General features: G+C 34.1%; 1 protein-coding gene across 1 annotated transcript in view; it reads right to left on the minus strand.

The window, feature by feature from the left end:
* LOC150104493 (uncharacterized) overlaps positions 1-26,140 on the minus strand; it is a 77,546-nt gene that overhangs the window by 15,814 nt on the left and 35,592 nt on the right. The window contains exons 4-5 of the mRNA XM_090395564.1: positions 17,129-17,385; positions 9,317-9,541 (exon numbers count right to left, since the gene is read on the minus strand). Of these exons, the coding sequence (XP_090251690.1) occupies positions 9,317-9,541; positions 17,129-17,385 (482 nt within the window). The remainder of the gene's footprint in view (positions 1-9,316; positions 9,542-17,128; positions 17,386-26,140) is intronic.

Consider the following 26,140-nt stretch of genomic DNA (forward strand, 5'->3'; position numbering starts at 1 on the left):
TTAATGAGTGCCCATTTTGCTAAAAGCTATCAACCTAGTGCATGCAACACTGAGTTCACTGCTATGTCTTCACTGGATGAAGAAACTCGGGTGTATGAGGAGGAGGAGATATAAGAGCTGTTGCACAAATTGAATAAGAACAGCAATAGGGACTCATGGGATATCAGCATGGGTACTAAAAGAGTGTTCAGCTGAACTGGCTATTCCTCTGACCAGGCTATATAATTTGAATCTCAGAAAAAGAAAGAATGTATGGTAATCCAATTGCACAAGGGTGGTGCAAAGACTGATATATCCAACTATCGACCAATCAGTATCTCGTGAATGGTGAAAATTTTGGAAAAGTTGGTTAGAGCTCACATTCAGAAATGGGTTGACAGAAAATCACTACTTTGCAATGAACAGCATTGGTTTACTAAGGGAAGCCCATGTTTTAGCAACTTGCTCACATTCTATAATAATGTTACCACTATTGTTAGACAAGGGGAATGGATACACCATGATACTTTTAGATTATGCTAAGGCTTCTGACAAAATACAGCATGGAAGACTTGCACAAATTGGAGAATATGGCTTTGGATTATAAAATATTAGTGTGGATAAGAGGATGGCTAACTGACATATATCAAAAAGTAGTATATAGGGGATTTGAGTCTGCAGATTTAAGGTAACTAGTGGTGTACCACAAGGATCAGTCCTTCATCCACAGTTATTCACAATCTGTACATTATTAAGAAGGATTTGACAGACAACATACAGCTATTTGCTGATGATGACAGATAGGTTGGGTAATCAGGAATGCTGCAGATATAACCTTGTAGAATGATTTGAATGGGAAATGTAAATCAGTAAATGCAAAGGCATGCACTTTTGCATGATTAGATACGCACTGTTGAATTATATTTGTGGGATTAAGCTAGAAGAAACTGATTCTGTTGTGATTTAGATTCAGCGGGAAGAGTGCAAAGGAGAGTTAAAAATGATATCAGGATTGTGGAATACTATGAGGGTGGCCTGAAAAGTTCTCAGCCTAATAATGAAAAAATGAATTCATAATTTCAAAATTATTTTTCTCTCACTTAATCTCCCTTAAGACTAATGCATTTATTCCAGCGATGCTTCAGTGCCGTGATCCTGTCAATGTAGTGGTTCTCAGTAAGATCGCAAAATACTCCTCTACAGCTGCAATCACCTCTTGATTTGAAGAAAAACGCTGACCAGTGAGGAAGAGTTTTAGTTTTGGGAAGAGATAGAAGTCAGAGGGAACCAAATCTGGAGAATAGGGTGGATGTTCCAACAATTCATAGTGCATATCCCTTAATTTTCCCATTGACAAAACACCTTTGTGGGCAGGTGCATTGTCTTGATGAAAGATGATTGTTTTCTTCTGCAAATCGGATCTTTTCTCACGAATTTTTTTCATCTAGTCTAGTCTAAAAGATTGGAATAATATTCCCAGATATTGTTTTTAGGGTGCTTAAGGGTCAAAGCCGTATAATTGAGAGGAGACCGCCACATCGCCTTTAAAGGAATGCAGAGAACCGACCAGGGCTTCTGACCTAATGTCCAATCCTCACCTTCTCGTGGTGCACCCTACTGGGTATCTACCTGGATACAGAATGAATGAGGATAGGCTGGTAATTTGGGATTTAGCCAACCAAATTGTAATTCTTATTTGCTTAAACCAAATTATAAAATGATGGTACAACAAGACAGAATTTCATACCAGATGGTGCATCGCCCGGTGAAACAAGGCCCCCGTTGTGTTTACTAGGGTGAACAGCGAAAAGTCAGCTACTGGAACAAATCTGAAAAAACACCCCAACTAAACATCACCAGAGTTAAAGATCAGTACTATCAACATAAGAAGCCTGAATGGCAAAGAAATGGAGCTAGCTGAGGAATTAGATAAGTACCAGATTGACATATAGGGGTGACTGAAACAAAAAAAGACAAAAACTGGTGAGATCTTTCTGAGCAAGAAATACAAAAAGTTATATTCAGGCAATGAAAATCAAGAAAAAAAAAGGGGCAGCGATTGTATTCAACACTAAATACGAAGCTAATCTTCTTGAATGGCAGGCAGTCTCAAGTAGAGTAATGTGGGCAAATATCAGAATGGGGAACTGGACAACGAGACATTTGTGCCTATGGTCCCACAGAAGGTTCTACTAAGGTAGAAGTGGAGGAATTTTTTGAGGCTTTAGAAAAAGCAACTGACACAATGAAAAAGGAAAAGACAGTCCTTGTTGGGGATCTAAATAGCAGAGTAGGAAATGATTGTCAGACATACAAAAATATATTGGGAAAATTTGGAGAAAAGAGCAAAGCTAATAATAATGGCAAATATTTGTTGGATTTCTGCTCAGGACATGGACTCTTTATTACTAACACTATGTTCGAACATAAAAATGTGCACAAATTCACATGGAGAGGCAAGGAATAAGAAAAGTCTCATTGACTATGTTATTGTTGATAGTGATGTTTTCTCCCTGGTGCAGGACACCAGAGTGTACAGAGGATTTGAAATTGGAAGTGATCACTATTTAGTCTTGAGCAGGATAAAATTGAATTTCATATTGAAAAGAATAACATGTAAGAAAGTATTAAAGCGAATAAAAGTTGAGCAGCTCTCAGATGTGAACTGTAGACTAAAATACACAAAGATTATTCAAGAAAAAATGAAAGAGTTTGAGGACAGGAACCAAACTTTAGAGATTCAGTGGCAAGCCTTGAAGAAAACCTTGATTGATTCAGCCAGAGAGGCATGAGGTAAGGTTGTCTGCAATGGTAGAAAAATCAGAACTCCATGATGGATACAGGAAGTTAAAGAGGCAGTGAAGGAAAATAAGAAAGCATATCAAAAGTTCCTGGCAAATAAGTCAGCTTGTGCTCTTAGAGAATACAGAGACAAATAAGAAAGCTAAACACTGTGTAAAACTAGCTAAACAAAAGTCATGGGAGGACTTTGGCAAGAACATAGAAAATAAATATCAAGAAGGTGGCAAAATATTTTTGAGATTATTGAAAAAGCTTAGAAATGGAGGAAAGGGTACTGTAAAAGGAGTTAGAGATGATAAAGGTGACATGAAAACAGGAGAAAAAGATATCCTTGAAGTATAGAGTAATTACTTTGAGAAATTGCTAAATGAAACACGCAGTGTTAGTACAGTAGTAAAAAAACACACAACAGGCATACAGTCAGGAATACATATCGATACTTGAAGTAGAAAAAGCCATCAAAGGCTTAAAATGTGGAAAGGCAGCAAGAGTAGATGATATTCGACCAGAAATGCTAACGTATGGTGGTATAAAAGTCTTGCAGTGGCCGCACTGCATAGTCTGCCGCACTGCAGAATTCGTCCTTCCTGTCCAAGAAGGCTTGGACAGGAAGGACGAATTCCCGTTGATTGGAGTAGAGCTGTAATAGTACCGATATATAAAAAGGGAAATAAAACTGAATGTGAGAATTACAGAGGTATTTCCCTACTGAGTGTTCCTGGAAAGATATATGCAAGTATACTTGAGAAACAGTTGAGAAAAATTGTAGAAGAAAAGCTTGGTGAAGAACAAGCTGGATTCAGGCCAAATAGAGGCTGTCAGGGTCAGATCTTCACTTTAAGACAAATAGTGGAGAAATCATGGGAATATAACAAAGATATCTATTTGAGTTTTGTAGATCTGTTAAAGGCATATGATAAGGTGCCAAGAAAGAAGCTATTCAATACGCTGCAGTTATATGGTGTCAATGGAGCATTATATCAAGCAATACTTAGTCTTTATTTGAGTTGAAAGTCAGCAGTTAGAATTGAAGAAAGTACAGGAAGATGGTTTAATGTTAAATCTGGTGTGAGACAAGGATGTACGTTATCCCCGCTGTTATTCATTATCTATATGGATGACATTATGAAGGAAATTGGTATTAAAAATGATATCAAAATTGGAGATGTTAATGTCAGCTCTTTGCTTTATGCGGACGATGCTATACTTATCAATAAACCCACTACGAGTCTGCAAGATTCCTTGACTAAATTTAATAACTGTTGTAATAGAAATGGTATGAAGGTCAGCAATAAAAAGACAAAGACAATGAAAATAGGCAGAATTGTTGAAAATGTCAACAGCATTGTGAACGGAGAACCTGTGGAACAAGTAAAACATTTCACCTACTTAGGCATGATTTTTAGTGAAGATATTAAATATGGAAATAGACAACAGAATCAATAAAGCTGGTATAGTAGGAAGTCAATTGAATAAATTCATATGGAATAAGAGAGAAATTAGTTGGAACACTAAATTAGCTGTATACAAGTCAGTGTTCAAACCAGTTTTAACTTATGGATCTGAGAGCTGGGTCAGAAGTAAAACACTTGACCAAAGACTAGAGACCGCAGATATGAGAGTCCTGAGAAAGATTAGAAGCGTGAACAGATGGCATCAATGGCAATATCATATTAAAAATGAGGATATTATGAAAGAACTTAACATTGTCAGCATCCAGGAATGCGTTAGCAGAGCTAATCTCAGGTGGTATGATCATTTAAACAGAATGGGCGAGGAAAGATTGGCAAAACAAGTGTTCTCTGCCAGGTTGGCATTAAAGCGACCCAGAGGAAGACCAAGATATAGGTGGTTTGATAGGATATAAAGTGCCTTAGACAACAGAAATATAAGATCTGATAATATTGGAGTCTTCATAAGAAACAGACTGATTTGGAGGAAAATTGTAGACAGGAAGCTAGTAATGATGTAAATTTTTCATGTAGTACTATCATATCCTGTACACCCCTTGAGGGTACATGGCAGGAATTTGATGACGATGGTGAGTTATTGTTTTACCCTTTTCAAGATAATTAATAAACAAATTTGGATGCTAAAATGGCTGTTAGCATCCAAAAACACCGGTGCCATGACCTTTCCTGTTGATGGAACCAACTTTGTCTTCTTTGGCACTGAACAACCAGCTTCTGTCCACTGTTTTGACTGCTATTTGGATTCTAGTGTGTAATGGTGAATCAAAGTCTCTTCTTCTTTGTCTATGATCTCTTATGCTTTTAAGCATCGAGATTTTGCCAAAGCGATTTCCATGTCGTCCTGTCCAAGGTTTGTTGTTTTGCTTCTTTCCAAGAAGCAAAGTTAATTCCCTTCTTTTCCAATTTTTCTTTCATTTCCTTTTTCCAACCTTTCCTGGGTCTGCTTATGTTTCTTTTTCCTAATTTCTGGCTTTCATATACAGTTTTCGCTATTCTTCCTTCTTCCATTCGATTAAGATGTCCAAACCATCTCATTTGGGCTTGTGTTATGAATTGATTCAGAGGTGCAACTTGAAGGCTGTCTCTTATGGTTTGATTTCTTATTCGGTCTAGTCTTTTTTTTTGTGCCACTTTCCTGAGGTATTTCATTTCAATTGTTTGTAGTTTATTTGTGTTTCCTGTTGTTAAACACCAAGACTCGCAACTGTATGTTAATGTTGGTAGAAACACTGAATGGTACACTGCTATTTTGGTATTTTGGGTGACTTCTTTCTTATCTAGGATTGGGCCTTTCATTGCATAGAATAGCTTTGTTCTCCCTCTTATCCTGTTGTTAATTTCTGTGTCTAGTCTACCATCTTCTTGTATATATGATCCCAAGTATTTAAAGGAGTGGACTTGTTCCAGTTGGTGATTCTCTATTTTTATTATGTGTTTTTGTTGGTTTCTAGATATGATCATTGTTTTAGTTTTATTTATATTTATGGTCATATTCCTTTTCTTTGTTTCTTCATACCAAATGTTGATATTGATAATGTTTCAAATTCTTTTGATCTATTATTACAGGTTCTTACATAATTTCTATTACTTTTGTAGAGGCTTTGTATGGCTGCTATTAAGTTATTGTATCTTGTTTTTCTTTACTGTTTGCCCTATTAAGTTCTGGGAACTCGGTCAAAGGCCTTTTCAAAAATCTATAAAACATGAATGTAGTTCTTTTCCATATTCCAATGTTTTCTCTGATATTTGTCTAAGACTGAAGATAAGATCCTATGTGCTTCTATTTTTTCGAAAGCTATATTGCATTTCATCCAGCGTGTCCTTTATTTGATTCCTAAGCCACGCTTCTAAAATGCAGGTATATAATTTTCCTGGAATGCTTAAAAGTGAAATTCCTCTATGGTTTTCACATTTGCGGTTGTGTCCTTTCTTAAATATAGAGATTATTATAGCTACTTCCCAGTCTTTGGGAATAATTTTCTTTTTCCATACAACACTGAATAGGTGTAAAAGAAATTTTATGGCTTTCATTCCTAAATTCTTTACCATTTCTGGTGTTACTTGGTCATGGCCTGCTTATTTGTCCAGTTTTATTTTATTTATTGCTGCTAACAGTTCATTTACATAAATTTCTTCACTCTGATCTTCTATTTTGCTTGTGTGTCTTGCTCTTAGGGTTCTATTTTTTCCGTGTCCTGAATCAAAGTCTCATCCATAGTAGTAAATCGACACACAACATCAGTTTTATTCTTGTTAAAATGCTCCAAGCACTGTTCAAAGATTTTCATGAGAATGCATTTTTGATCTGCTGTGAGTAAGCATCGGCACCTATCTTATGCAAAGCTTTTTCATTTGCAATTCTTCATGCAAAATATATCCTACACATTCTTTTGAAATGGCTATGGTCTCAGCAATTTTACGCACTCTGACTCGCCAGTCATCCAATACCATATCGTGCACTTCAATGATTTCTGGTGGTGGTGTTACACTTTTTGGACATCCTTCACATGGATCATCTTAAAGGCTGGTATAGCCACGTTTAAACTCGGCAGCCTATTTCTTAATTGTTGAAATTGAAGGAGAAGAGTGCCCATAAATTTTTATGAATTTCGAATGAATTTCTTTTGCTGTTAAACCTTCTTTTACAAAGAATTTTATAACTGCACGATATTCAATTTTATCCATTTCAAGGGATACAGACAACACTTTTACTTCAGACAGCTGTGTAAAACAACCTACTTGATAGTATGACTTGCAATTTCACATGGCTGCTTATGACAGATGTACCAACTTAGAAAAAAAAAATCTCTTGCCGATAGTGTTGCCATCTATGGTCGAGGCCGGGAACTTTTCAGAGACCACCCTCGTAATTATGAAGCAAACATCAGAAAGATGGGTGATATGATTGAGACTTACAAACTCCTGAAAGGGTCATACAGGATTTCAGTTGATGGAATTTTTCATTTTACGGAGAATGGGGAAAGAACAAGAGGGCATCCTTGGAAGCTGAGAATGAATGCTGCTAAGAAGGGCTAGAATTTTCTCTCACAGGGTGGTGTGTGATTGGAATTTACTGCCATTGAATGTTGTGTGTGCAAGCAGTGTGAATAAAGTCAAGAATAAGTATGATAGCTGGTGCATGTAGTATGTGACGTCCATGACTCCTGAAGGTCTCTCTTAATAATAATGTTTTTTTTTTAAAAAACTACTAATGTCTATAATGCTCCAATTGTCACACTAATGTCTATAATGCTCCAATTATTAGTGTGACAAGCTAAATACTTCTACAAATTTCTGAAATGTTCCTAGGAAATGGAGTACTATGTGTATGGACCTCCAAGAAAACCAATCTCTTGTTGCATCTATAAATTTAATTTATGCTTCATGAATCATCCACAAATGGCATAATATTCCAACCTTTAAAATGGGTTCATCATTATCACCGGTATTAGCAAACCTATTTATGGAAAAATTTGAAAACAATGCTCTTAAGAATTACCATAAAAAACCAAAAATATGGCTACGCTATGTGGACGATATTTTCATCATATTCAGTGGAACAACAGATGAACTTATCAATTTCAAAGATTATCTCAACAATTTGCACAACACCATAAAATTCACTTTAGAACAAGAAAAAAATAAAAAACTTCCTTTTCTGGATATTCTATTAGAAGTTAATGAAGAAAGTAAACTCTCCTTCTCAGTATATAGGAAGCCTACAAACACTGGAAGATTTCTAAATGCAACCTCACACCACCAACCTTCACAAAAAATAAGCTTAATTAAAACTCTTCAAGACAGAGCATACAATATCTCCAGCACACAAGAAAGATGTAATGAAGAACTAAAATACTTAACACAAATCCTCCAACAGAATGGATATGAAACAAAAACCATCAAGAGAATCCTTAAAATGCCTCCAGCTAACACAATAAAACAGGATTACAAAAATGCAATCTCGCTTCCTTATATCAAAAATGTTACAGACAAGCTAGCCAAATTAATGAACAAACACAACATAAAAGTAGCCTTCCTTCCTATGGAGAAAATCTCAAGATTCCTACATCACCAAAACCACCTTAAAAAACCAGGAGTCTACAAAATCCATTGCTCTTGCAGGATTTGCTACGTAGGACAGACAGGAAGATCTGGAGAAATACGCATGGCTGAACACCAAAAAGACGTACAATACAAAAGAGAACAAAAAACGGGTCTTGCTTTCCATACCACTTCCACTGGACACGATGTACTCTGGCAAAAAACGACAATGTCATACATAGAAAACAACAGTTATATAAGAAAATTTAAAGAAGCTGCTAATATGCTAAAAAACTCAACCCAATGCAATAAAAATCAAGGTTTAATTCTCCATCAAGTGTGGTCAGCTCTAATGAAAAATCTACCTCAATATGAACTTGGCGAGAACAAGCACACGTGACATCATCCAGTATTGTTCAACGTGAATAACGTTATATATCTGCATTCTGCTATTTGAGTTTTAGGAATAGCCAGACGGTTATGATTTGTATTTATTAATTCTCTTGTTTAAACTTTAAGTTATACTATTTACCCCCTGAAGATGTAAATCCTACGATTTACGAAACTTGTTGGGAACTATTATTTCAGTGTTTTATAGAACTGAATAATAAAAAAATGTGGTGTAATCACCGAAATATGTCTTTTGAACCAATTAGCCACAGAAGTTTACGCCTGCAATTCCAACCTTTATCATATATATTTTTTTTATACAATAATCATCTCTAAACATTGAAAACATGGTATATTAGTGAGAACAATGGGCCAAGTTAAACAAGTCAGAAAACCTGTCCTGAAAATGACTGATTTATTTATTTTTTTCATAATTTCAGGCTTCCAGTATGGATGGTGGTAGTAGTTGTAACAACAGACAAAGAATGGCATATGCATTCTCAAAACTGAAGGTTTCTTATAAAGAAGATGTCTGCTTAATAGTGGCTACAAAGTGGTTAACTTATATTCAATAACATGTGAGAAAAAAAAAATTAAATGTTCTATGCAAACAAAAGTTTGGAATTTCTTACCCTGAGCTTTGTGGCTCTGCTGAGAAGTGATAAACTTTTCTGCAAAACAGCATGCTGGACTTCTAAGGTAATAGATATTTCAGCAGAACAATGCAAGATTTTGCTTGCTGCATTAGATAAAAACAGTTCTTTGTCACTGGCATCATCAGAAACTATCATATCTCTATCTTGACTAAGATGGCAGGATTCCACTGTCATATTTTCAATGAACTTCACTGCAGAAATCTGTTTATAAAACAATACTAGTTTTTACATATTATATGATGAGAAATATTAAGTAATTTTAGTATACATAACTGTCCTTGAAATCTGATTTTATTTACTAAGGTTTTACCTGGAAATTGTGTAAAATGATTAAAAATTGAGATAATCTATTTGCTAGTTCTTGACTATCAACAAACAACTGTCTTCTATTCCATGTTCAATGGAAACAGAAGGCAAGTGTATGGAGTAGCTTAACTGTATAGAGCAGCTTAATTCCATTAAGTGAACTAATAATATATCCCTTTGATTATCTCAAAATTTCAAATTTGTCATTTTTTAAATTCTTTCCAAATAACAAAAGGTAATCCCATGGACTTACATTTTCAGTAATAAAATCTGTGTATATTTATGTATTGGGTGTATTTATTTTACAAGGTATGTTTACTAGAGTACGATACAATATTTATAACACAGTACATTAATATAAGCTTACTTTATATACACAGAACAAACAAAAGATGGTCAGACAAATTAGAATTAGATGTGGTGGATGGAGGATTCAGGGATTAGTCTAATGGCTCTCTTCTGGAGGAAAATTTACTTATTCATGCAACAGCATAGCAAGGCAGACTTTTATGAAAATTCCTTGGGAATCATTCCGTCGGCGAGAGAAGTATTATATAGGAGTGAACCTGGGATTTATGGAAATCTTACAACTGTACAGAAAACAAGTAATATTTGAACTTTTTCTGGAAGCTGAGGAAGCTACAGATATCTTTTTATATAGGTATGTAATAGTTAGCTACAGAATTATTAACATCAGACTTCCAATGAGTCAAAAGACTCATTGTGGAAGGTCCACACTTTCATCAAAAAAGATCAAACCATACCCTTAAATGAATTCACAGTTTCAGCACACACCACACTCTCAGGCAATGCATTCCACTCACCAACCACTCCTCAGCAAAGAACCTGCTTCTCACTCCCTGTCCCTATACAGGGAGTGAAGTGTGGATAGAACAAGAGTGGTCTCTTGTTCTATTCATCTCCCTCTACTCTATGAAAACCTCCTCCACATTAATCTGGTAATAACCCCCCCTCACCAATTGCACATCTCAATCATATCCTCTATCTTTATATTCACAAGGTTTTGCAAATTGCATTCCCTCAATGGCTTTATATCCAGAGACCAAACACCAATTTGGTGGACCTTCTCTAAGATATACTCATCCCTTTGCAAACCAGATGATCAAGGCCTTACACATTCTGATGTTCTCACAATTTTAGCACTGTGACCCCTGAACTTCAAGTCTCTGTCCCCTCATCACTCTCAGACCTCTCATCGAGTCCATTTCCTTCAAAATTTTCCCATTAACTGTATACTTTGCATCCCAACCTTGCTTATCAAATTTCAAGACCTTACACTTTGCAACAATAAATTTACAGCTCCTCTCTCTTCTTGCCCACTCACAGTCTATCGAGATCCTTTTCTAAGGCTACAATATCTGCTCTGCTTCTCATAGTTCTACCCAACTTTGCATCACCTACAAACAGCTGCATATCTCCAGTTAAGCCTGTCCCAATATCATTAATATACAAGTTAAACAATAATGGCCCCAGAAAAGATCCTTGAGGCATTCCACTAGTGACCTTCCTGTTTTGGGATGCCACATCTACATGCACAACTTGCTGACACCTGACACTCAATCAGCTATCCAAGTCACTAGTCTCTTATCCAACCCCATCCATTTCTATTTAGTCACCAGCTTATCATGTGACAATCTACCAAAGGCCTTTGGTAGATTGTCCATGTATACTACTGCATATGCATTTCCCTTATTCAATAATTCATCACTCTGTTAGTACATAAGCAGACAGCTAAAGCATTTCCATCCCTTAAACCCATAAGAGACTATTATTAGCAATCCAATTCTGAATCATAGTCCTCACCAACCTCTCTGATACCTTAACCACAATCTATGCACAAAGATTAGCCTATAATTTGTAAGTTCAGTCTCTCCTAACTCCTTTGTTAAGTATAACAATTTTATCTCTTTCAATACTGTGGAACCTGCCCTGTTGTAAGTCTCATGTTAAACAGTATCCCAAGGATGTCAGTAATTCCCATGGAGCATTCCTTCAAGACACATGATGGTATATTGTCAAATTCTACTGCTTATTAACCCCAAGTTTACTGAATTCCTTATACCTCCTGCACACTTTCTATCAGTCTCTCCTCCACACTCAAGCTTCTCATATTGTATTCATGAAGATGAAATACCCCTGATAAACTGCTCACTGAACACTTCGACTATATGATGTGCAACAGTTACTAATCTACCATTGTCATCCGCTAAAACTGTCCTACATAGTAGTCATTCTTTCTTCTATTTGCCACATATCAAATGAACTCACTAAGATTTTTCTTGGCTTAATTGGCTAATTTCTACTCATACAACACTTTTGCTATCCCCAACCAAGTCACCTTCCTAGCATGCTCCTCTTCATGCAACTGACTATTACCAATATTCATTGTGCTGCCTCTGGAGCAACATCTTCCAGATTTCATGCTTAATCCCTTTATTTATCTATTTTACTCCTATCTTATTTAGTCTTTTCACCTTTGGAATACACTCAGATATTGATGATGTTAAATATCTCTGAATCAGTGCCCAAGCAACAGCATTTGTCTCTTTTTTTTTTTTTTTCATCCAACTGCTTTTTCCATGCAATGGTTCCCAGATGTGTCATGTTTCATAATTACCAGCCTTATAGCTCTACATATATTTCTTCTTCATAGAAGGAATATATATATATATATATATATATATATATATATATATGGAAGATATATTCCTTCTATGAGGAAGATCTAAGATTCAAACTCTTGTGTCCTAAGATAGTTGTCCCTGAAGAACAAGAAATTCATTCTCCTTATTCCCTACTATCTCTTCATTCCAATCAATATTATCATAATTAAAATCACTCATAATAATCAACCCTTCTCTTGCTCACTAAACCAATTTGCCTGTACATTCCTCAGCCTATAGCATCACCCAACTAAATATCCTATCAACCACCACCTCACACCACTGCTTCAAAACCACTGCTGCTATTTGCTCCTCAAATCTCAACCTTGTGTAGACATAATTCCGCTGCTAACATCAGCAGTACCCCCCCCCCTTTCTCTTTCTATCCTCATACCTTTCCATTTCTATTCCAGTCATGATATTCTCAAAGAGAGAAATGTAATCCTGCTGGAGGATCAGATGCTATCAGAAGTAAGTTAATCAGTTTTCTCTCTTTCAAAAAAAAACAAAAAAAAACAGAAAACTTTGTTTTGATTACAGCCAAGTTGATTAAAATATCTTTATCCCATGAAAATTGCTCAATGTGACAGTGTGCATGCATTTCACGGAAACAATTCTATCAGTGATGAAAGTTAACCCAGGAGGCAGTGCTAACTTGACATTTTATTTATTAATTTTTATTAGACAAAACCTAGATGAAGCCATAGTAGCAGCATCAAGTAACTAGTTGCCTCTTGCTATCACTCATCACATATCAAGGCAAGAAAATTTAAGTGCATCACAAGATCCCAGTAAGAGTATAAAGTTGGCTGCTAGAATATATACTATACTATTTTAGAGTTAGTTAAGTAACTATCTGGACAGTTAAATTCAGAGTTTTTCTTCTTAAAAAAGCTCAAAGGGACAAAGTGTTTTCATTGTTCACATAACTTTTGTTAAACTATTTTTTAAATGTTTCTTACTATCACTCATCACATATCAAGGCAAGAAAATTTAAGTGCATCACAAGATCCCAGAAAGAGTATAAAGTTGGCTGCTAGAATATATACTATACTATTTTAGAGTTAGTTAAGTAACTATCTGGACAGTTAAATTCAGAGTTTTTCTTCTTAAAAAAGCTCAAAGGGACAAAGTGTTTTCATTGTTCACATAACTATTGTTAAACTATTTTTTAAATGACACCCACAAAAAGTTGTTGACTAATAGCACATTATTGTGGGCAGGTTAAAAGCTAGATAATCCATCCTTTTCTAAAAACTAAACATAAAACCTTCATGACTCCACTAAGAAGGGAAGCAGATACATGCTGACAATCAAAATCATCTACCATCTAAGGTTATTCAAACATTCATGACAAAGTGGCATGCTCTCCATATTCACCTCAGTCCATGTGGAATGAGGTTATTTGGTGTTGGGGGTGATGAATGACTAATATTAGGGTAAGCTGACGACAAACATATAGAGTCAGACCTCAATTTATGATAGGTCTCGTTCTGCACACCATGTTATAAGTGAAAAAGGTCATAAGTCTGAAATTACTATATGAACAAACCATGAAGATATATAAAGTAGCATGTTTTTGAATGTTAAAATGTGTAGGTCTGTTTTGTTTATATTCTTCATCATAATGCTAAATATGGATATAGATCTTTATGATCTGTTCCAGTCTTATTTTCAATCTAATAGCCACTTCTGAGAAATACCTGGCCTTCTTTTCCCAACTGGTTTATATTTTATTACTTGTTTTAGATATCAGGTGCTTTCAGATATCAGGTCTTTCAGATATCAGGTCATTCAGTTTACGTGTTCTCTCCAATTTTGTTTATATTTTTTAGTTTTTCTTCTACTGATATTTTTTTAAATATCTTCATTCCTTTTTTTTGTCTAATAATATACATATTGTGGTTCTTCTAATGAATTGCATTTAGATTGTTTTTATTCTTTGTTTATCTTGTTTATTCACTGCCATATAATAATACAGGTACTACTAAAGAATTGTATATTTATAAGCATATTTCTCTTTGTACAAGATTCAAATTGAGAGTTCTATTTATCAGGCCTATAACCTGTAAAAATTTTGAAGTTTTTAAGCTGATGTCTTTTTCTCCTTAATATAATATTTCACATCCAAGATAATTAAAAGTAGTTTTCTGTTTATTAATTCATTATTAATAACTATTTATTTCTAACCAGAGTTTGTCTGCAAAATACTGCTTTAGTTTAATGTATAGACATTTTCATTGTGAACTGTTCTATTCTAATGTTAAAATTATACTGCTCTTTAAAAATTTACTTTTTACTTTATCTGATAATCTGCAAATAAATAACACATTTATTTTTCCATGAAATTTCTATACTTGTGTTATTTAAAGTGTTCCACTGTATTAGTATTTCATCAATATAAATATTAAAAAATGTAGACAGAGAATATCCCTGTCTTACATCTTGGTTTGTAGATAGACATTTTTTTCATATATTTTTATCATTATCTTTGTATATATTCAATATTGTCTGTAATAAAATACTAGGTATATTTATTCTTTATAATATATCAAAGAATACCTGACTTTTTACTTTATCAAATGCTTTTTTCATAATCTATAAACAAAAGGCAAGTTTCTAAATTAAATTCTCTTATTTTCTCTATAAGTAATTTTAACCAAAAAATTGCACTAATTGCAGAGTGTCCTTTTCTAAATCCATTTTAAATATTTTTTCATTCTATACTTTCAATTTTTTATTAATTATGCTACTATATATTTTGTAGCATGTACTCAGCAAGCTAATACCACTGTAATTTGCAGGTTTTCTTTTATCCTATAGAATGGAATACAGGTATTATTATACTTGTATTTGATTCTATTGGTATTTGTCCACTTATATACATATTTTATTTAAAAATTTTAATAATCCCTGGTGAAATTTTTTTTTCCAGCAAATTTATACAGTTCAGAGTTTATCCTGTCTATTTTTTGCCAGCTGATTTACTTTATCTTATTTTACTTAGGTTGTCCTTTAATTCTTTTACTATTATTATATCATCTAAATCATTTTTGCAAGTTTTTGGAGTAATTTCTATATATATATATATATATATATATATATATATATATATAATACTAGCATCCAAAACCTAAGGACTAACACTATTTCTGAAGATTACAAATTCAGATGAATCAGCTTATGGTAATTTATAACAGAATATGTATAACAGACAATTTCAAGAAGAAAGCAGGTACACATTCAAATTTTTGAATAGTGTACAAAAGGGGTCAACATGGCTGCACTTAACAGGATAAAAGGCAAAAGACTGAACTAAGCAAACTGTGTTTGAAGGAAGATCTTTTTTTTTTTTTTTTGTGAAAGGAATACAGTTGCAAACCTGGATGTCTTATAATGTCTCAAAGGTATTGGATAGATGATTTCACATGGGGAAGAATTATTGGAACGCATGAAGAAGGCCACAAAGTTACTGATATTGCCAGAGTTTGGAATTTCACATAGTGTTGCATCCATACTTTGGGCAGCATTTCAAACCAATGGAATGTGTTCCAGACATTTGCTAAGAGGTTGCTCTCACTCTACCAAGGAAAATGAAGCCAGATTTTTGGTTATAAAAGCAAAACGTAATCAACGCATCACACCAGGTCAGCTTACAAGTTAACTCCATTTAAGCACAGTTACACAGATATCTCGACAAAGTGTGGCAAGACATCTGTGACAAGTAAGCCTATATGCCCGAAGACCTATGGTCTGTGTCCCTTTATCCAGAGCTCACTGTAGAGCACATTATGGAGTTGTATCCATAAAAATCGGAGACGAGACCAATGAGCTAATGTACTCTCTTTATAGATGAGTCATTTTAGTCTTTCCTCTGATTCTAGATGAAACTTGATCTGGCTTGAAAGTGGTACTGCTTACCATCACAAAAATGTTCTTCAAATGGATAGATACAGTGGTGCTGGGATCATCGTGTGGGGAGGCATTATGCTTAATGGAAGCACTGAGCTACAAGTGCTGGACATGGTGCTGTAGGCAAAGAATTTATTTTTATAGATGACAATGCCACACCACATCTTACATGAGTAGTGGAAATACTTTTGGAGATTGAAGATATTAATCGAATCGAGTGGCCAGCATGCTCCCCAGATCTCAAACCCGTGGAACTCATTTGGGATACAATAAGGAGACACATTGCTGCTGAAAATAAATTCCCCACCAGAAAATAAACAAGTCCTTATTCCTTGCTCTGAAGGAGGAGTGGGCCAATTTGCCTCAAGAACTTGTGAATCACTTTCAAACTTGCACCACAGAGAATATATACATGACAGGAATAATTTGTTACAGTACAAAGCTTTATTGTAGATAATTTCCTTTATCATATAGCTGATTGCTACATTAGCCAATATTTTTCAGTTATTTATTGTAGCAAGTGTTCATTATAATGGTGTTTGTTAAAATGAGAATTGAATGCATGGTCCATTAATCCCCAAGCAGAATCTACAATGGCCAGGAGCCAGAGTTGGCCAACTTTCTCGACTTTCCAAATTAGGCCAAAAGGTTGTTCTTGAGAATTAATGGCCGATTCCACAATCAGATATGACTGTTTATTATAAAAAAATAAGCTAGGTGTTTAGAAATAAATTCAATCAAATCCAATAATGGTTTTTCACTTTCAATATTTTTTGGTACACAGCTTTTAAATTAAAACATTATTTTTGAAATAAAAAAATGTAAAGTTTGTTCACAAAATAAATATTTAATTAAAAATTTAAGTGTGATTAAAAAATTCACTTACCAAATGAGTAAAGTAATAACCCTCCTCTGATTTCACTATATGGTCATTATTGCTAAAATATGAGATATATTTTGTGTTTGAACTCAAATGTGGAGGATTTGCTTTTATGATTATATAAACTAAAATGGGTAGGAACTCATCAGCACTTCCTTCAAAATTATGCTTATTTTGCAGAATGGAAAATATCTTTTTACTGCAGTTCATAATGCACTGAAGCTTATCTATATGAGATTTCTTGAAGTCTATTTCAATCATATCTAGAAATAAAAATGAGTTGTTTATCAATTAATGAGAAAGTATGAATACTAAAACACCGTTAAATTTAAATTAATAATCAAATTCAAGGAATAAAGGTAACTTGAAGTTATTCTCATTATCATTTTTAATAGCATTTCACAATACTATTCATAAGTATGGATATTATTTGAAGTAGGAAACTTTTTTCTCTTAATTTATAACTGATATACAGCAACTAACAGTATCACCTTCCAACCAATTTCATCTAGAGTGAGACAGCTACCCTGATTACTGAAAGCCAGAAGGAGCTTGAAAAAAGTACTATGCTTTTGGATTACCTTACCCTTAATCTACCTACAGTAAAAAATTAAAGGCAAGTTTTTATGGGAACAATTCATATTTAGGGGAAAAAAATGAATAATCAGACAGACACACAAATTAAGAGGTTAAGCCTGGCACGTGGTAAAATTTCAACAAACTTTAGCAGTCAAAACTAATAAGTACACATAAATACAAAAAACAGACTATGTCTTTGTCTGTCATTAAGTAATAATGCACTTCAGTTTGAAATCTCATATGTGAGGTTGCTATTTAAAAAAAATTAAGCTAAATCATGGCTTTATTAATTCATTTCAGACAAATTATGGAGACTACAACCATGTTAGAAATAATTACTTTAATTTCCCAACATTTCAACCTTCATATTAAGGTCATCATCTGGAGTATACACATGCCATATTACATTTCAAACAGTATGCCAAAGAGACAATGATTTGATCAATGGTTATTCGACTGTTGATCAAACAAAGTTGAAAAATACTAATATTATTAGGAACCTCATGCGAAGTGTATTTTGCGCTAACTCTGTTGATGCTGGCATAAGAGGTTCTGAATGTTACATACACTAATTAATTACTTCCAGATGACACAAAGTGCTAGGTTTCTATTTAGTGTGCTGTGAAGATTCCTTGAACAATTAAATAAAAGTATTCTCTTCTAATTTAGGCATGGAGAAAGCTTGCTAATCAACTGTGATGTTCTGCAAAGATGTGTGCTATGAGTCCACTTCTTTCTTATGAATTTTGAAATTTCTATGTGGGTCAAACTGGGAGCTGTCTATAGGATTCCTTGTTCTGCAAGAACAAGGAATCCTATATACCCTAGGATGTTTGTAGAATGGAACACTGTCTTTGGAGGAATGAAGGAAACCATGCAAGGCATTAACTAGTTTGAAGGCCATTCTGACATTATTATCTGAGACCACCAAGGAGTCAAGGACTCATCAAGGGAGGCTATACACCCACACTAGCTGTCATACTTTCTTTTAAATTCATTCACTCACTGCTCTGCATGAGAAAAATCTAGCTCTTATCCCTACCTTAACCACAAACTTACTTGTATGAATGACCTCGTGTTCTCTTGCCCACCTTCCACATGAAAAATTTTCTCAGACATATCCTATAATATCTGTTCAGAAGTTTAAAGATCTCAAATTTATGATGTTAATAAAGTAATGCAATTTGGAATGATGAGATTTCCAACAGCATATTCTAATAGCAGAATTATGCTACCAGAAAGTGCTGCGATCAAAAAAATGCAGTTCAAAGTTCAAAAAGTCACATAGCAAAAACTGCAACCAATCAGACAGTAATTGTGATGTTGAAATACATTGACATGTACAAATCAGGAAGTTATCTGTATCCAGACTACTATGCACAGATTTGGTCTTTAGGTTCAGAGGGAATAAAGAAGCTATGGAAAGGATACAAAGTAGAGTTAGATGAATTATATAGAGATTACAGAATGTAGAATATTATCTCTTACTGAAGCTTGAAGAATATTTTAAACATGCTGCTGATTCCAAAAACAAATCTCTGAGACTTATGACTTCTCTGTAGGACTTTTGTTTTCTTACATTTGATTTTGTGTAAAAGGGTATCCAACACATAGTCTGCTAGTCCCAACTTGCCATAATGATAGTGCCAAATGCATTTTTTATGTTCTCCAAGGTGGATGTCAGCAGTTCTTCCTCTCTGTCCATAGTAAGCCAGGTCACAAATTTCATACACTTTTGGATAAAGGAAAGTTTATCCTTAGGTGAACGGATGAGAGTTGCCAATCTGATATATGGTTTAAATGTAGTGAGCAGCTGATATTTATTAAACACTCTAGATATCTTTTCAGATTGCCCAGTGGCATTATAATAGTTATGCTGCATTAAGTATTTTGCCTATTCTTTAGGATTATAGCAGTTAGCTAAAAAAGTGTGATGCACATGAATTCAGTGGTAAGAGAGCTGTCATCAGAACAGATAGCTCTGGCTCTGTAAGTTAGTGTTTTTAGGATACCATATTGCTGAGCTGAATGATGGTGCGATTGTTTGTGCAAATATCTCTGTGTACGTATAGGTTTTCTATAAAGAAAAAGATAATGAACCATCAAGAAGGAGTTTGAGTAACGTATCTAGGAAGGGGAGACAATCACTTTGCTGTTCCATTGTGTAGTGGATATTAGGGTGTTAGCTATTTCATTAAATGCACTAAAAATGCATGTAATGCCTCTGGACCAAATGGGCAAATAGGCAAACGCGTCATCAACATAGGGCAGCCAAACCACAGGTTTGAGATTGGATGTATTCAATGCTTGGTTTTCAGAAGTGTTTCCATGTAGAAACAGGCTAAAAGGGAAGCTCATAGCTGTCCCATCTAGTTGTTTATATATCTTCCCTTTCCATTTTGATTTTCAGTGGAACCTGTGGCATAGTAATTAAATAATAAGGTAACACGTAAAAACCACAGTGAAATCTTTAATTAGTAAAAAGAAGACATATTTCGTACTAAATATAATAGTACATCTTCAGTGTCTGTAACAGTAATAGGAATGGAATACAGCAAAAGTTTTGTGGATCACCTATTAAAATACAATTGTTACCGCGTGCCAGGATATAATAGAAATAACAAATTTAATCTATTAAGATAAATAGTTTTTTTTACATAAGATAAAAATCTCCCAGATCTTTGAGAGAGACATACAGTCATTTCTATTTAAATTCGGTCAGTGTAAGATAGTTTCACAACTTTCTTTGAATAAGCGTTCATATTTGAATCTGCATCTATGAAGGAGAACTGCTTTATCCCACTGACACTATGAGTAGAGCCAATACTGTGCTGCGCCAGACCAGACTTCAGAAGTTTGTTATAATCAATATAATATTGATGTTCTTTTATTCTTTTTTCCAAAGAACGGCCAGTTTGTCCAAAATAAGAGACATCGCATTCACAAGGTATTTGGTAAACGCCAGCCAAAGATAGAAAAGACAGTTTATCCTTTGTAGAAGGTAATAAAGAAGAAATTTTGTTGATAGGAATATATGTTGGGATCAGTTGATACATTTTCAGAATTCTACCTATAGGTTCTGAGATTCCTGGAATGTATGGAATAGGAACACTGCAGACTGTTGAAGAAACTGTAGGTGTTGGAACATAAGAGTCAAGTATCTGTTAGATTTGATTGGAGTTGTAATCATTTGATTCCATTAACTTTTTAATGATGGAAGTTCTTGTTGTAAGATTATTGGGGAAGAGCAAACTTTATGTGCTCTATGAATTAAAGATTTAAGAATGCCAAATTTTTGAGACATGTCGTGCGCAGACGTTTTGTGAATGTATCTGCCAGTAAAAGTGGGTTTTCGAAAGATGCTTGTAGAAGATAAGGTACCAGAAGACGTTCTAGTAAGGAGGATGTCCAAAAATGGTAAAGTACCAGAGTTTTCTTTTTCCATAGTGAATTGGATGCATGGGCGAAGGTTATTTATCTGTTGTAGAAAAGTGGAAAGTTCATCTTTAGTGTTTGGCCAAACAGCAAAAACATCATCGATGTAATGGTATCAAAGAGATGGTTGAGGATGAATGGATGAGAACATAGTATCTTCGAATTGTTTCAAATAGTAGTTTGCCAAAGGTGGAGACAGAGGGCTACCCATTGCAGTACCTTCAATTTGTTTGTAGATTTTCATTTCCAACTGAAATAACCTGAGTGGATGACATATTCGAATATCTTTGCAATATCTGGAGGGTAATCTTCATATAATGAATTGACTGTGTTAGTTAATGGGATATTGGTGAACAGAGAAATGATGTCAAAACTGACTAATATTTCAGAATCTATAATTTTTTTCTTTGGCTGGCATTTACCAAATACCTTGCGAATGTGATGCCTCTTATTTTGGACAAACTGGCCATTCTTTGGGAAAAAAAAAATAAAAGAACATCAATATCATATTGATTATAACAAACTTCTGAAGTCTGGTCTGGCGCAGCACAGTATTGACTCTACTCATAGTGTCCAGTGGGATAAAGCAGTTCTCCTTCATAGATGCAGATTCAAATATGAATGCTTATTCAAAGAAAGTTGTGAAACTATTTTACACTGACCGAATTTAAATAGAAATGACTGTATATCTCTCTCTCAAAGATCTGGGAGACTTTTATCTTATGTAAAAAACATTTATCTTAATAGATTAAATTTGTTATTTCTATTATTTCCTAGCACGTGGTAACAATTGTATTTTAATAGGTGATCCACTGAACGTTTGCCTGTATTCGATTCCTATTACTGTTACAGACACTGAAGATGTACTATTATTTTTAGTACGAAATATCTGTCTTTTTACTAATTAAAGATTTCACTCTGGTTTTTACGTGTTACTTTATTATTTTCTTCCCTTTCCATGCAAACTAATCAGCATGTACTGTGAATATGAATAATAGCTTTGGAGAGGGGAAATGCGACTTTAAAAAAATCAAGAGGCTCAATTAAATGGAATATTGGTAAATAGTGAAGTAACATCAAAACTAATCGTGTCTTGATTTTTTAAAAATATGGCCTTTTAATACTTTTTAGATGAACAGAATTTTTAATAAAAGAGGAAGAATTACCTGGTGGAGGTGGGTAGTAATTTAACCAAATGTTTAGCACATTTGTATGCAGGACTGTTTATTCTATCCACAACTAGGCGTGGGGTGTATCTTGTGAATTTTTCATGCTCCATATATTCTGGGTGTTTTTACATGAAAAGGCTTGAGTTTGTTAACAGTTTCTTTAGGCCAGGAAGTTCTGTTCTTTTCTTTAGAAAACTCCAAACCTTATTCTTTTGTAAGTTAGTTGAATCAAGATCTATGATTTGATATGTAGACTGATCTTGTAAAAGAATGTACATCTTATTTTCATATTCTGTTTGATTCACAATCTGTATAGTTCTATTAAAGCATCGATTTTTTTATTTATTTTTTTTTTGGCATATTGCTTCTGAGAGGTTTCGATTAGATTTAGATGTTGGCTATATCCAAACAAATGTTAGTGGCTATAACTGAGGGCAGGTTGTATATTCCATGTTCAGCAAATGCCATTATTTTCACTTTTGGAACACATCTAGGTGTAACAGCTGGTAAAGTTATGCCCCTGACTTAACACAATGATAGCTTCATCCATTATCCATTTCATGGTACCAACTGCAGAGCTATCTGTTCCAATGACAATTTCTCACCATTGAACTCACTTAATTGCATCACTGTTTTAGCTAATGGCTATAATTCCCAGAGAATAGACATAATGCTAAATGCTCCTCAGAAATCCCCTTCATTGCTTAATACACAAGACTATAGAAAACTGTAACAATGCCATACATTCAGGCCATACCCAAAAAAAGGTATCTAGAGGTCTTAATAAATATATTTATGAATTTAGAGACACAAAACACATGTTGAAAAGATTATTTTACTGATTAATAATAAAATAATAACTTGACGTTTTGACCCCTGTATTGAGGTCATCATCAGAAGGATACATGTGTATAAGAACCAAGCTACATGTTGTTGCACTCTATACAGGTAAACTACATCTACTTTGTTAACTAATCTTTTTTCTTAGCCTGTCCTCTAGTGATAAAAAAAAACAATAAAAACTACAATAAACTCTGCTAAAGTCCTCACGTACTAGGATTCTACTGGAATTATACCGTTTATATTGTTATTTTACGATTATATTCTGGATTTGTACAGTACAGGTTGCTATTGAATGTTCAGGGGAAAAAAAAAAAAAAACACTTCACCAAGTCTTCTTGTATTGAGATTTTTCTTCATGGTTGCTATGAAGGTTGCAGATGGGTCCTCCACATTCTTGGAATGGTTAGACCATCATTTTCATTCAGATTTGGATCATGTTTGAGCATTTCATATGCTTCCTTGAATTTCCGCTCAAACCAGGTTTTGGTGCGATGTAGGGTGCCTTTCCAATCAATTCTATGGTATGTTTGGAGTGCGTGGTCAGAAAGGCCGGTTTTTCCAAAACCGTGGTATTTTATGTGTCGTTTGTGTTCATCCTTTCTGATTGGGACGGTTCGCCCTGTTTCCTTTATGTTGAAACACTACTAACGCTGTGTTTCAACATAAAGATGTGCACCAGTTCACATGGAAAGAAAACACAAGAAATAAGAAAAAACAATAAAAAGACTAAAACTATGAATATAGAAAAACTTGAGCTGCATGCTGAATGAGGATCCTATTGAACAAATAAAATATTTCAGCTATTTAGGCACAGTTTTTAGTGAAAATGGCAGGTTAAATCTGGAAATAAACACAATAAGCAAAGATGGTATGGTGGGTAGCCAGTTGAATAAATATATATGGAATAAGAGAGAAATTAGCCAAAACACCAAGCTAGCAATTTAAAAGACAGTGTTCAAACCAGTTTTAAGTTTTATGCATCTGAGAGCTGGGTTAGAAATAAAGCACTTGATCAAAGACTAGAGACCACAGATAGGAGGGCACTCAGAAAAATTAGGAGAGTGAACCGATGGCATCAATGACAGAATCATATTAAAAATGAAGATATTAGAAAGGAACTTGACACTATTAGTATTCAAGAATTTGTAAACAGAGCTAATCTAAAGTGGTATGGTCACTTAAATAGAATGGGAACAGGTGTTTGATGCCAAGAAAGAGGCCCAGAGGAAGATTTAACCAAGGTCTAGGTGGATTGATTCAGTGAGAACTGCCTTAGAAGAACATAATGTCAGATAAGACAATATTGGAGTGCTTACAAGTAATAGACTAATTTGGAGAAAAATTGTTGATAGGAGATTAATATTAATCTAAACTTAATCATGTAGTGCTGTCATAGTGACCAACCCCCGTTTTAGGTACATATCAGGAAATTGATGATTTTTTTTTTTTTTTTTAAAATAAAGTAAAATTACATGGCTGTTTTATTAAATTTAAAGAAAGTAAAATTTCATTTCTACATGCTCATGTGGTTGCATTTTAGATGATCACACTTTTTGTAACCTTTCTTCAGTGTCTTTTATAAAATCAGCTTTTACTTTGTGCTTTTTTTTTTTTTTTTTTTTTTTTTTTTTTTTTTTTTTTTTTGTAAAACTGAATGTAATATGCTTTGGCTGAATATCCAGTGCTTCATCCAAATTGGACACCAAATATACAATATTTACTTATTCAGCCAAATTTGATAATAATGCAAGCAAATATAGTAGCTGATAACATCATAATTCGAGTCACAAAATTTTCATCTTTTAAATACTAATGTATATATTTTTAACTTGAATGCATACAACTGATTATTACAATTATCTGAACATGAGATCCCTACCCAAAGTGTGAAAATCAATTATTTCAATATCTACTATTTGTAGTTTTAGTAATTCTCTGAACAAATCTCTTGCCCATGTTAATGAACAACCAGTTGTATTGAATAGCCAACACCCCTCTTCTAGATCTGAATGGAGTGAATTATAGTATTGTTATGAAAGGGAATTTTTAATTTATCATTAGAATACACCATTTTACATATAGCCAATTTGTTTGTCTTTCTGTTAATTTAAATTTACAATATAATTTAAAGATGTCCCCTGTCATAATTCTTTGTCTATTAATCCAAGGGCATAATTAAAATTATTCTAATTCACAAATGACTTTTGCTTGACTACCGAATGACATCTGAGCATAACACATCAGTATTATGTGATGACTATTATAAGCTAGCAATTTAAAGGATTAATAGCAAGGGTTTTTAGGGGAAAATTCCAGAGTCTGGAGAAGGGGATTTTATTATCCACTATCTGTATAGAGGAGTCTTAAGGAAAAATAAAGTTAATCACTGGCATTAAGTCAATCTATACTTATCCTCTGTCATTCAGCCTTTAACAGATTTGATGTGATTAATCTTTACTTGCTGAAGAGATTATCTTATATTTACTTTAAAGGAGGTGGTCAACTAGGAGTAACTAAATAATCTCTCAACCACACATTTTAGCATAATCTCATCATTAAATTAATGATATCCCCTCAAGAAGGAAGAATACTCTGACAGTACTATCCAGTTAAGTCTATATTATTAATACAGTTAATTCTCAATTAATTAATACTATCCAGTTAAGTCTATATTATTAATACAGTTAATTCTCATTGGAACAAATTCATAGATCACTGAAGAGTTTGTTGTAGTGGACAGTCCTTTTATAGTCCTTTAACACTATATTGTGCCTATGGAGCTTTAGTTGGCACTTATAATTTATTATTATGAGAGTAATCGGTCTTGTCTTATCAAGAATTTTTTCCTCCAAATTAATTTCTTCTATGTTGGTTCTTCAGTACTGTCAGATCTTCCATTATTTTGTTCTTTCCCTGGGTCTTTTACCTGCCATCATGGTATCCAGCACTTACATTTGTTTAAGTGATCATACCCAGCTTAGATGAGCTCTTT

The sequence above is a fragment of the Typopeltis vanoorti genome, chromosome 7, assembly GCF_054136105.1.
Source record: "Typopeltis vanoorti isolate ZY-2024b chromosome 7, IOZ_Tvanoo_1.0, whole genome shotgun sequence".
NCBI classification, from domain to species: domain Eukaryota; kingdom Metazoa; phylum Arthropoda; class Arachnida; order Uropygi; family Thelyphonidae; genus Typopeltis; species Typopeltis vanoorti.